At 39.0% G+C, this 13,317-nt stretch overlaps 3 protein-coding genes across 5 annotated transcripts in view; 1 reads left to right on the top strand and 2 right to left on the bottom strand.

Moving 5' to 3' along the window:
* Nucleotides 1–60: 60 nt before the first annotated feature.
* On the bottom strand, nucleotides 61–3,771 carry nip7 (NIP7 nucleolar pre-rRNA processing protein). The gene is made up of 5 exons (XM_034870150.1): nucleotides 3,565–3,771; nucleotides 3,337–3,423; nucleotides 3,108–3,246; nucleotides 962–1,102; nucleotides 61–509 (listed from the first exon to the last, which is right to left on the bottom strand). Exons 1-5 carry the CDS (start codon nucleotides 3,618–3,620, stop codon nucleotides 390–392), a joined length of 543 nt encoding a protein of 180 aa, XP_034726041.1. The 5' UTR covers nucleotides 3,621–3,771; the 3' UTR covers nucleotides 61–389.
* Nucleotides 3,579–10,266, top strand: LOC117943805 (CDC42 small effector protein 2-like). The gene is made up of 5 exons (XM_034870163.1): nucleotides 3,579–3,833; nucleotides 5,746–5,991; nucleotides 6,961–7,062; nucleotides 7,158–7,236; nucleotides 7,990–10,266. The coding sequence occupies exons 2-4, from the start codon at nucleotides 5,938–5,940 to the stop codon at nucleotides 7,230–7,232; spliced, it is 231 nt and encodes a 76-aa protein (XP_034726054.1). The 5' UTR covers nucleotides 3,579–3,833; nucleotides 5,746–5,937; the 3' UTR covers nucleotides 7,233–7,236; nucleotides 7,990–10,266.
* A 1,656-nt stretch (nucleotides 10,267–11,922) lies between these two features.
* Nucleotides 11,923–13,317, bottom strand: part of LOC117949721 (interferon regulatory factor 2-like) — a 5,332-nt gene continuing 3,937 nt past the window's right edge. For 2 of the 3 annotated variants that reach the window (XM_034880249.1, XM_034880264.1), the window contains exons 4-7: nucleotides 13,130–13,291; nucleotides 12,983–13,035; nucleotides 12,705–12,795; nucleotides 11,923–12,625 (exon numbers count right to left, since the gene is read on the bottom strand). In XM_034880249.1, coding sequence (XP_034736140.1) covers nucleotides 12,507–12,625; nucleotides 12,705–12,795; nucleotides 12,983–13,035; nucleotides 13,130–13,291 — 425 coding nt within the window. In that variant the 3' untranslated portion in view covers nucleotides 11,923–12,506. The remainder of the gene's footprint in view (nucleotides 12,626–12,704; nucleotides 12,796–12,982; nucleotides 13,036–13,129; nucleotides 13,292–13,317) is intronic. The other variant, XM_034880256.1, reaches the window with a different exon arrangement.

Here is a 13,317-nt window from a genome sequence, read left to right as displayed (position 1 = left end):
CGTGTCTGACAGGTTTCCTCTGCAGCCCTATTCACAATAGCAAGCTTGCAAAGACAAAAATAAAGACATTATGAATTTATTTCAAAAATGACATTTAGAAAAGAAAGAAAAAACACAAGAACTCCCCTTCCTTTCATGTAGGTGATATCAGAAAGTTTGGCGCTTAGGGAATCCTGGGATAGTATCATAGCAGTACCCCATGGTGAGCCAGTGACGCCTTTTGTTTCAGTCCCTAGACTGTGCATTTGAAATATGGGACAGGTGTAACATCTATTTAAAGGGGCCCTAAGAGCCAACCACTTCTGTGTTACAATATGTTCTGGGTGTGAATTTCAGTGAATGTTACTGGGTATAAAAAAGGAAGGAGCCTTTGACAGTCCAGCTGGTGATCATGTTAATGTGTCTTCATTCCTAATGAACTCCCCTACGTCAGCCTGGTGGAACACTACAATAGACATGGGGTCCACTCGCCGACACTCCTGGGTAGACTTGGCTGCCACTCCAAAACCCTGAGAATTGAGACACACATCTAGTTCAGAAATTCCCTTGGTGAAGAAGGACAAAGATCTGCTTGCATTTAATACATAAGGTGTGTGTAGATACATTCAAGTCAGGAGTTCTGCATTGTTGTGAAGAAATTAAACAGAGCAGCACTTCTAACGTCGCAGTACAGCGTATGCTCCTATGGGAAGCTTGTTAACCATCTCATGTGCATTACCGCACTAGTGGCCCCAGCAGAAATATAAGCAATTAAAGACTGGGTTGGTATTGTTGAAAAGCTAGCAAGATTTCAAGCAGACAGCAAGGCCAAAAGTTATTTATTGCTGTCTGTGTCTAAAGACATTTTAATACAATTTATTAAAGTGTATTTGAAGCCGTTACCAACCCTGCCTTAAACAGTACACTGTAAGCGCTCTCCTCAAACACGTGAGCAATTCAGCACCATAGTTCCAAAACTTACCAGGGGCACATCCGTCATGGAGTAGACCACAACTCCCTGGTACTGCATGGTGTTCTCAGTGATTCTCCCCAGCCCGGATTTCAGCACATGGTTCCCGTAGAGGAAAGACTGCTCTGCTCCAGGTTTCACCCACACCTTGAACTACAAGAAATGATATGAAGCTGCTTTTAAAAGTTGTTTAAATTATTAGCATTGTTAATATTCTTACATGCATTAGTATACTTAATCTTATTGGGAAAGATAACCTGTTGTAACAATGTATGAAAACCAAAAATATAATCTTGCAATGCAAGGATAATATTGGTGCAAAGCAGCATAGAGAGAGCTGCAATATAACTTCATTTCTTTAAGTTATGTTAATTATTCTAGAAGCAAAACAACCTTCATATAGACTTACTCAAATATCAAAAATGAACTTATGACAGCTTTTAAAGACATCCATATAATGGATGATTAATTGATTGCCAAATGAACAGACTTGAGAGACTATGCAGGTGCAAACATCAGGAAACCAGGATCAAGTTATCTGGTTGCTTAATAAAACCTGGATCAGCTCTTTTTTTACTTCAGTCAGTTAATGTTAAATATTTCTGGGTTTTAGTCTGCAAAGTTGTTATTTTGCTTAAACAATCCCTCCTCATGAGGACCACAGCGCGTGTGTCTGTCTTGGTAACCTATTTACAGTAACTGTAGCTTTGGTATACGCTAATGTGCTTTTAGACCTGAGAACTTCACATGAGTGACTGCATTTCAATTTTGGCCAATTCTAAACACCTGCTGGGAAAAAAGCATATTACTATGCAGATGCTGTTCTGTCATATGGCTTAAAAACCAGCAGGTTAGATACCACCTGCCTAACAGCCACTGGCATCTACTTAGCATTAACCCTTAATCTCCACCGGATGCGTAACGGCTGCGGATGTGCTCCAATACGGCGCTAGAGTCATTAGGTGGCATGTTGCATATTTGGCAGAAGCAATCTGCTAGTATAATATTATGGCATGAACTATTAGTTTAACCTCTTGAGAACTGTGGCAGCGTTGGAGATCTCAGGTCAACTTTACTGTCTTTAAGATGCTGTAACAGGCTGGGTATTTTTTCAAAACCAGAAGGCCTAAGGCATCCACGGGTCGCTCATGCTATGGTAGCTTGTCGGGGGCTAAACAACACTCCAAAGTTAGGCTAATCTTTGGCGAGAAGCAAAACTAGCATGGCCATTTTCAAAGGGCTCCCTTGACCTCTCACTTCAAGATATCTCAGTCCAAACAGGTTCTACAGGTAACCACGAGTTTACCCTTTACAGATACGCCCATGGCATGCTCCCATGCCGTTTGGTGCAAAAATCATGAAGTACTTTGCATACGGTACACATTTAATTTTACATATCCTATAATGGTGTATTTGATTATGTTGGCAAAATGGGGTCCCTAAACAAAAAGTCTTGAAATTGTATAACTTGGGCATTGATTGGTAAGACGAGACTCTTGTGAATTCAATGAGCCTAATTGTATTCATGTGTAAGGATGTTAGTCCACATAGTAGCCATTTAGTAGTGCCAGACCAAAACACAAGGTTTATTACAGCTTTGAGTAGAAAACCTTGACAGTGCTGAGCTGAATCTCAAATTGTCAGGTTCCCAACTTGCAGATTATGTTTACCACTTCTATGTAGTATCTAGTGTGCACCTACGATAACCCCCTAAAGATCCTCTGGCCCTCCCAAAAAAAGACATAAATGGGCCTATGTGGATTTCAGATATTTAACACAGTGCAAGAGATGGGCCATATTTTATGTGGCAACCAACAGAGGCATGCAATGAGATTTTTGATAAATAATCATCAGTAATGTGGCTATAATTACTAAGTGTAATAATATTACTAACTTTAATAATGAATTAATAATAATAATTACTAACTTTTCAGAGACTGTATTTGATATCAATGCAAATTGAACCCGTTTGTGGTGTCGCTTTACAACATATTTGTATTGCCTCACTATCTCTATCTTCTCCTCACTGCCTCTCTAATGCCATCCTCTATTGGTAGCAGCTGAGGAGAGAGGAGAGGAGGAGGATGATGATGATGAATGCAAAGATACCAAAAATAAAAACTAAGCACATGTACACACACCTTACACACATACACACCTTCGCATAGGGCGCCAGGAAATCCAGAGCTGTGATGTGCAGGCGGAATTTAATGGTCTTTGTGAACTTCCCAAAACATGTTCCCACTGACACGAGCTTGTCCCGGGAAATGTTTGTGGCCAACTTTAGAATTTTTTCACTGTGGACAGAAAACGAGGACCCATGAATTTCTGAATGATTAAGCAGCATTGATAGATGCCTGAACATCTGTTTATTTATCATGGATTACCTCATGTAGTACACACGGTCATTGTGTAGCCTAAAACAGTAGGAACCATCAGGTCGGTCCACTAGCAGTTTTATGTTTTCACCAATGCTGTTGTAGGAGAAAACACATGGTTCAGAGATTCTTACACACACACTCACACACAGGCTAGCAAGGATGCTATCGTTACCATTTTCTGTTACGTTATAACGTGTGTCTTAATAGGCATGCAGCAATGTCTACGTAACTTACTATTTCGAAAGCTTCTCAAACATTATTTTCGTCTCTTCGTCTGTAAGCGGCCTCATCTTGGATATTTAAAAGCAACTTTTATCAGCGACTAACGTTAGTTTTATCTCCTGTGCGAAACTTGAAAACGTGGGTCAACACGGAAGCCGTCACACTTTACAGCGGAAGTCGGTTGACGCAATCAGGGAGCGTAGTTCCTGGTTGTGTTTTTTTTTTTGCAGTCTTTAGCAGTCGATCTTACGATTTTACTCCGGAAAACCGGTCGCCATTTGGTAAGTGTGTTTACTTCAAAAAAGAATAACTATTGCTAATAGGGTTCTTATATAGCTGGTAAATAGTTAGGTGAGCATTAATTTGTTTTACATCTCGTTTTTATTGAACATAGAAGTCACACCTTCGAAAACGGGCTCAGTTAGCCTGGTTAGCTAGCTGTCAGTGGAAAAAAACACGAACCTGCTGCTTTTAGCGAGCTAGTTAAGGTTAGCTTGTGGGCTAACTGTGTTAGCAGTTGGTCAGGCTAACGCTGGTTGGCTGCAGGCAACGAACCCGCTTTAATGTTACTGACGCAATGCCATTCACATCTGGGACACAGGGATGCCATCAGTAACCGCATTGAATCTCATCCAGTTGTGATTTTTAGCTCGGACCCGCCGTGGGAAGAGGAGACTCTTTGCCGCAGCGGTGCCAAGTTAATGTTGCATAACGTCCAGATGTTTGTAAATACAGATTGCGTTCTTGTGATCCAAGATTAGAGGAAGAATAAATGATCCTTTTAGTGCTCCAACAGTCAATTAAGAACATCTGCAATCACTCTTTGGCACCTGATAAAATAAGTCACCTCCACGGGAACCGCTCAATGCAATGTGTAAATGTCAGCCAGATGCAAATAAGGAAATCTACTTCGTCAGCGAGCTCTTTGCATTTGGCAGATCATTTGATCCTCCTGCCTGACAGCATAAAATGGCTGAAATAAATGCCTGATCCTGTTTTTTTTCAGATGCTGCCAAGTATAGCTATAACGTTACACAGAATAATCACTATAGTCACTGACCTGAGGGATATCTTATCCTGCTGGTGTTCAATAATGCTTAAACTAAAAACTACTACAAAAGCAACTCCAATGTTCCTGATTAACTTTAATTCTTTAAAGTTTGGGACAGCCAAATTGTATCTTGTTCGTTACAAGTTTCAGTCTCACCTTAACACATATGACACAAGTATAATCCTGAGTCGCCATTTGGACATCCTGTATTCCTAAAACAAAGCAAGCTTCTCTTCTGACCTAGGATATGTAGGACCTATGCAACATAAAATGTTAAGTAGTAACAGCATAGGCATGTTCTGTCATTTTTTCAGATGCAGCTTCAAATTTTCTTTTCTACGTTGTCTTGTCTGTCCAGTTAGCAGAAGCCTCTCGATTACTTTAGCTCCAGAGAGGTATTAATTAAAATAATGCTTTATCATGGTTGTAGTGCTAATTACAGCTTAATGAACACTGAAGCATGGGTTAATAAGTAACCATGAAAGCCAAATGTTATAATCAAATCATTTTGTTAATTACCACAAGGGAAACATTTTGCTGACCTGAATGGTTGTTAATAGTTGTTTACTGCTCAGGATCAGCACATGGTGACCCAGTTCTTACATTTAGAGGTTACACCTTATAACTTAAAAATAATAAATATTAGTCATAATAGTACTACTCTGTATGAGAAAGTCAGAATGCCTGTATATGGTAAATGTGTGTAACAGCCATGTTGAAGTGCAAATGACTTAATTAACCGATGTCCCTGCCTCTATGTTTGACCTCATCATCTGTGGGTCTTGCCAGAAGAGAAACCTGCTCAAATTAGGGAAGTGGCCGGCTAGGCGCAAAACTGGCTTGTATGCTAAATTATGTGATTATGCGGCTTCGCCCACATCACATGCATCCATTTTTCAGTTCTTAACATTGCTATCAAGTGTTAAACAACTTTTGTTCAGGAAAATTAGACCTGTGCCCGCAAATTGCTAATCCATATCTATAGTTGCGTGACAGGAAAACCCAAATTGTAGACATTATAGAAAACCTTGACAGTAATGACTAAATTGTCAAAGTGTTTTGGCATTCAGTGAAAAAAAAAAAAAAAAAAAACTTAATACATTTCTTTTTTTTTTCTCTCTTCACCTTTCCCTTGTTGACAGGAGCGTGCTGCCCTGTGTTGGGAGAACAGTTCTTGTGCCAACGGTTCACCCCGGACAAACCATTGGTCTGCGTCTGTCATCAGTTTCCGCCGTGTGTTTGTGGCTCTCTGGTAACGCTGAACAGGAAGACAGACGCAGAGAGACGTCTGTACTGAGAGAGGAAACTGCTGCGGCTTCTTCGTCAGCCTCAGAATGACTGAGTTCTGGGTTTGTTTCAGCTGCTGCATTGCAGAGCAGCCACAACCTGTGAGTACGAAATCAACTCTGAAGAAATATAAGTTAATAGACAGCATTCTCTTCTGGCCCATATAGCTTCAGTTTTACTCCTGCTAGGGAAAATAGTGAATATTCACCATTATCAGATAACCTTTCTTTAAGAACATTGCGGTTGTCTCGAGTCTGACATTTGTATCATATCCTCTATTTGTTAGGGATTAAATAAGAAAGTGGTAGCCACATCCCCCTGTCTGACACAACACTTTCTTGGATTCAATAAGGTTTAATAATGCGACAACCAGTTATTGTGCCTCGTTATAGTCGGTCAGTCTGTCTGCTGACAGATAAGATAAAAGAAATCATGAATGTCGACATCTGTCTCAGTTTAAGCTCCTCGACAGCACTGCTTTAAGAAAGTTTGCGTAAGTACACAGGAGAGGGATGAGTGATGGATGGCTGCACGTTATGAGGAAACTGTGCTATATGCATTAACATTGTTGAATATTACAATAACTATATGAAGAAACAGATATTGAAGTGCTCTCAGTTCTACACTTCTGCTGCTTTCAGTATTCTGCTAATACAACAAATTGCTCGTTGAATTTAAAACAGGTGAACTGAAAGGATTTCTAACTTTAATTGACTGAACAAAATTGAACATTGAATTGAACATAAAAGGCAGCACCGCAAAATAATAAGTATCATGCTGATATTTTCTTTCAACTAATACAAAATATCTCTCTTTCACGATATGCTGCAATCTTGCTGTTGATATTGCTATGTAAAAAATAAAAAAACAATTTATTGTGCAGCCCAAGAGCAGGCTGCGAATTTAAGAATCCTACTATGGCCACGCCAAGACCTTCAATAGCAGCTCGATTGGATAGGGTTAGGCATTGACCTCGTTGTGGTTAGGCTAGCCGATAGGGCCTCTACATATATGCATGGACGCCTGGCCAATAGTAGTGTGTGAATGCTACTTATGGTACTCCTTTACAGAAACGGCGGCGACGGATCGATCGCTCCATGATCGGGGAGCCAACTAACTTTGTTCACACCACACACGTAGGCTCGGGGGATATGGGCCACGGATTGGCATCAGTAGGTTTTTCCTTATCTTTACAGAATACTCATCCAACAGATTAAAGCAAACAAAAGTCTTCATTCAACTAACGTTGACACCCTGGTCTTTGCAGGTGGACCTTGTTCAGGCCCAGATGAAATCTAAAGGGGGCTACGTGCATGGAGGATCTGAAGGTTCTCAGTTGTAACAAGGTAAGTGTTCTTTACTTAGTGGAACTGATCATTCATTCAGCCGCAGAACTTTCACTATCCCAAAGCCATACAAGCCCAGCTTAGGTTGGTTTTATTTTAATAGTGTTTTAGTCTTCAGCCTCTAGCTTTGACACTTTTGTTATTGATGAGAAAGACACCAATATGGGAATTTGAAGACTTCTCAAGATACCATCTACTACTAAAAGACCCTGATTCGACAAAAACCGCAAGCTTGTGTGTGTGTGTGTGTGTGTTATTAAGGGGAATTCAACCCTTCCTCCATGAAGGAATCCATGTCCTTGTTCCTTTAATTATCATTGTTGTGCAGATAACCACTTTCATTTTTCTTGTGGCAATGACTCAGCTGTCAGTAAAATTACTTTTTCATTTGTAATTATTATTATTATTATTATTATTATTATTATCATTATTATTTTTCTTTCTTAGGCCAGTGGCATTCCTTTCTACTGGCCTCAGGCAACTGGTTAACTGTTAACGTTGCCCCCCCTGCCCCCCTTCATTGTTTTTAAACTTGCACTGGATGTTGCCATGGTTACTTTCACTTTTCATTTTTGGCCCCCGCCTTTTTTTAGGTGCCTGAGGAGTTTTCTCTCCCCCCCACACACACACACACACACACACACACACAAACTTTGTCCAAACAAGCTCAGATTTGATGGTACAGTAGTGTAATTTGGCCTGTCAGTAGCGTTTAAGATCCTAACATGTGTTCCACTCTTTTTCCCCTCTCAGCCCTTCACAGTCTTGTGGAAACTACTGTTGTTGATATGAGGAAGCGTTTTCAAGAAGCAGTTCTGTCTGTAACGGACACAGGACCAAAAGATGAAACTACTGCTTTTCCATAATGTTGTATATATTTTTTATTTTCCATTCCTTATTTTTTTTTTTTTTTTTTTTTTTTAGTGAAAGCACTGCTGTCCATTTGCTGCCATACTGTTGCACTGTAAAGAGTAACTGTTAAGAATAGATAAGAGGGTTTAGAAAGCTCAGAATCTCAGTCAGATGTATGCTTGTGTGTATGTGTGAGGAAAATATTTGCTGTTGTAGCCCATTTGGATGCCTGTATTTATTTTCTGATTTGTAAATGGACCTCATGGTGGCTGGGCCACACTGGAGATTTGGAACATTCAGTTTCCTTCTTTATTATCAGAGGTTTATCAAAGGACAGGTAGAGGTAGCAAGGCAAAAGTGACATGTTCATTGTTTTGTTCTGAGAAATACTCATGGTCCTCTGAGTTGCTTTCAAGGTTGAAGATTGCTGTCTTGTTATAAACTTGAATGAGTAGAGTACACTGGATCATGCATTGTACACTCACACTTGCTAGGGAATTTTGCATTGATTTCAACTGTTTTTTTATACTCATTTAGATTAAACCATATAGAATTTTAATAAACTATAAACTTCCTAATCTGCCTTCTGAAGTCATGTTTGTTTGTTTTACCGGTGGCAGCTTCATTCTGCAAATACTGAGGGCAGTGGTTCGAAGACCATTCATCATTTTTCAGTCTTGTTTTTCAAGGCTTGTGTACCAGCAGTAGACCAAGAATTAAACTTGGAAGTAACCAAATCACTCTGCAAACAGCGCCACAAATGTTGGTCAGGGTTGCTACAGCCAGCAGTATTCTCAAACCTGTTGTAAACCTATTGTATTTGTTTTTTGGGTTGTTGTACTGCCTTTTCCCTCACACAGTTTGTATTACACACTGTTCCTTGTCATGACATCTCTTGACATAAAATAATCTTTTTGTCATTTATTTGGCCATTAGACTCATAATCCTGTCAGAAAGGATCTTGTCCCTCCAGAAGTCTAAAGAGTTTTGTGTTTCTTTGAAAACTCAAATGCCGCACCTCTTTAAAGCTGCCAGATGCTACTAAATCTGGCATTCGACCTAACGCGACCCACCTCTGTAGCAGTGTTTGTGATTAGGTTGCTTCAGTGTTAAAAAGATGTTTTCATGTGATGTTAACATTATTTTGTCAAACATTTAAAATTACAAAAAGTTATGTCTCCCTTTTCAAGGGTATATACTTTTCTATAAAGGTTTCCTCTCTTGGGGGAAAGTAAATAAGTGCAGCTCTTATTGGCTGATTACGTTGGTTGTCAGTTGTGTTAAGGATCAGAGTTAATATTCTCTCTTTTTATTGACCGGCTGGTACACTTTCGTCCCTCAATATTGTCATTATTGTTCATCATGTGCACACTGCTCATCACTACTCACAGTCATTATAAATTAAAAGTGTCGACCAAACCAGCCAGGCCTGGATCTATTAATACATGTGATTATTTGTTTTCCATGTACATCGTATAACAGAATGTGGTTATTTTATTAAAAGTCAAGCAAAAGTCTGTGTAAATTGGTGTTAAATAAGTGCTATTGTCCTACTATTTATGATAAAAGAATGATATATTTGATGTTGGTACCAGGCAACATAAGTGCTGGATAGATCTCCTCACATATGTAATATATTGTCATTTACAGCCTTAAAACTGCTGGTAACCACTTTCCCAACACCGATTTAATATTGTGATTCATCAGGCTAAAATATTGTCACATAGTTCATCTGTCCCTCTTTAAATGTTTCTGTAGTAATTCCTGTGTGAAAAGGGATCCAAAAATGTGTAGACTTTTCTTTTTCCCCAGCTCTTGTGCTGAATGCTGTAGTATGTGAAGACATACAGCGACTGCAGTATATTATCTGACCAGCAGGCTGTGCGAGTGGACTGGTTGAATGTGACCTCAAAAATTTGTTGGGATTGTTATGATGACACTGTAAATACGTAACATGAAATTAAAGGATCCATGGTTTATATGTATTCAGGTTCATACATATATTTTAGATTACTTTTCTTTATAACATTACTGGGAAGGCAGAGAGTTGGAGCAGTGTTTTTGGTTGTTTTTCCTCAGGAACTGCCTGATATGTAGTTCTCACTTTAAAGGAAGTTCATCTGTCTTTTTTCTGCATTTTTCAGAATAATGACAAATAAATGTTAAATGTTGATGATTGACCGGCTGTGTGTTCCATGTTTTTACTTCAGGCCAAAACCCCATACTAATAGGGTGATATAGGGTATGGTTAAGAGTAAAATACTACTACAACTAATACTTCCAATAATAATAGCTTTATTTATCCATCACCTTTAATATCAGGGTTACAAAGTGCTTTACAAAAAAATACAAAGTAAAATCCACCCCATGAAAAACATCAAAACAACTATAACAAAAGAGCATGACTAATAATAATAATAATAATAATAATAATAGAGATGATATAAAAGTACTCATTCTGCAGAATAATGGACCTGTGACTGTTTTTTGTAAAAAAAAGAAATTATGTGGTTTAGTCAATTTGTAAGTAGTTGCTGGTCAAGGTGGAGCTATTTCAAACTACAGTTCTGGAGTTAGGTTCATAACCTATGGTGGAGAGGAAAAAAGATAAAACAAAGTTCGGTTGTATAAATAATGGAACATCGGACCCCCATGGGCCTAAGACAGCTATTTAAATGACACCTGAGAAGTTAGGAAGGGAAATGTCTCTTTCGTGCTACACCTAACAACTCCTAGACATCTGAAACATGGCCAAGACCTGAACCAGACAGTTTCTTTGTAGAGGGTCAAAAGCAAAGTGGTTGGGAACCGCTGGTTTAATATCGACAACGTGTTAGGAATATTATAATCTTATGTGGAAAAAGTAGTAACGGCCAAATAAATATAGTTTATGGATATAGTTTAAGTACAAAATTTCCCTCTGAAATGTAGTGGATTCAAAGTAGAAAACATAATAAAGAAATACTACGAAATAATAGTACAGAACTTAACAGTACATAGTACAGTAAGAACCTAAATATTGTACTTAAAGGTCCCATGACTTGGTGCTTTTTGGATGGTTTTATTTAGGCCTTTTAGGGGATTTAATGGCAAATGTCAGGTCTTTTTTTATAAGACAATAAATCACGCTGAGAAGGAAGAGCACATTAGTTTTCATAATTACAAATAACAGGCAGGTGTGCCAGCTGTAAAGACACTGACACTTTAAAGTGACAGAGTCATAATTAGTGTTATTGTTTACACCTGTGCTAATCCATCTAGAACAAGTTGTCTACCATGATTAAAGCTTGTAAAGAGACCAAGCACAAATAACTAGTGTGACAATATATATTACAGTTACGATCAATAATGTAAGGATATTGTAACATGTTAATGCAGCATTTAATCACACTAAACAATTAGATTTTTGCATACATTATTGTTGAAGAACTTGAAAATGTGAGTTATACTTTTACGTTTACTAGTACTACATGCCTGTTTACAGTCACAGGGTGAGTCTTACAACATATTTATTTATAGTGAAGCCCTCACAACAAATTACTTTAATATGCTGTGCTTTTTAAAATGTAGTTCTTAAAATTTTAAAATACACAATACATCTTTGAAGGTCAATAAATAATAAAGGCATAATATTGGTTGACCTTTTAAAATTCATCACATCAATTCTGTTGAGAATTATTAGACAGCAGCGTAATAATGACTGCCAAATTTAATAATTCCACTGCTGGTTATAGGTTTTATTGAATGATAAACAGCCACGTTCTAAAGCTAACTCATTTCATTCATTTAAAATTACAAAGCAGGTTGTATAATATCATAAAAAACAAAGTGCACCATGTTCTGCCTCAGACGATGAAAATATAAAAACTTGAGTACCTCTGTGAGAAGTTGTAAAAATTGATAAAACTAAAGGTATAGAAATCACATGCATATATATGACAAAAAAGATACATGGTGATTACAGCTTACTGTGTAGTGCTGTGGAGTTTTAAACTCAACAAACAAACACAAGCCAAACTGTAATGCCTGTGTGTTCTGCACTTCCTTTACTGTATGTTGGCTAAACATCCAGTAAAACCCAGAGAAACAGTAGAGCAATAACCGATCCAGCACTAAAACGAAATGAGATCTGTTTTCACTGAGCTTGGTGTCATGTCAGTAAGTTTGAGGCACTGAACCATAGTGAAGTGATGATGACAGAGGTAAAGCTTGGCTTGGAACAGGATCTTCATCTCAGCATGCTCAGCAGAGAGGATGACCGCCCGACCGTTCCCCCTCTCTTGTTTCCCCTTTTTCAGTGGTCAGCTCAGCAGACAGACAGCAGGAGGAAATCAGCTGAAAATTAGCAAGAAAGCCTAAAGGAAGAACAGCTGTGGTTAACACAAAGAGCATGAGGATGAGCCGTTCAGTACACACAGCTACGGCATCAGTGTTTGCTGATGTGTGGACCAATCGGAGAGCTCCTTGATGTAGTTTGGACCAAACAGATCACTGTAGTTCTCTGTGTGCAGAGAATACGGGTTATCATCACCAGCACCTGAGGAGCACAAAACCACTATTTAATCTATTAATCTATCTATTTGACCCTTCTCACATTAATGTTTAAAGTGTCGTACAGTGCCAGTGGTCCCACAGTGTGTGTGTCCTCCATCCTCTCTGCTCCCCTGTCAGGTTCCAGACGTCAGTGTTGCTTAAGTGGTCCATCAACTACAGGAGAAAAAATACCAACAGTCAGTCAGTTATCAAGAGCACTGCCTACAGAACCCAAACTGCATCCCAGAAACATGCTACTTATCTCTAAACGGTTAAATCAAATAGGATGCACTTTCATCAGGGAACTTTTCCTTCTTTCTGCCAGTGTGACAGGATAAATCACACATGAAAGTTGTGATACCTTAAATACAGCCTCATTCTGTTCCTGGTCCTCTGGTTTGGCCTCCCACATACCTGAACAACAATTAATTGCATCATTACAAATTCCTAGAGTCTTTTAGACACCAAAAAGAAAAACAACAAAATGCTTTGACAACAACCGTCTCACCATGCGTTTGGGCATCACCAAATATGTCCTCCGCATGGGTCTCCACCTTCTGTGGTGTGGCTGAAATGGGTCTTGTTGTTGTGGGTTGCCATGCATGTGTGGTGTGAGTATCATCACCTAAACCCAACTGTCTTTCTCGAGGCCTGCTTATCAACCTCAGCCCTGAGGGGGGGGGGGGGGGGGGGGGG

The sequence above is a fragment of the Etheostoma cragini genome, chromosome 1 (assembly GCF_013103735.1).
Source record: "Etheostoma cragini isolate CJK2018 chromosome 1, CSU_Ecrag_1.0, whole genome shotgun sequence".
Taxonomy (NCBI): domain Eukaryota; kingdom Metazoa; phylum Chordata; class Actinopteri; order Perciformes; family Percidae; genus Etheostoma; species Etheostoma cragini.
This window is presented reverse-complemented; position numbering and strand designations above follow the sequence as displayed.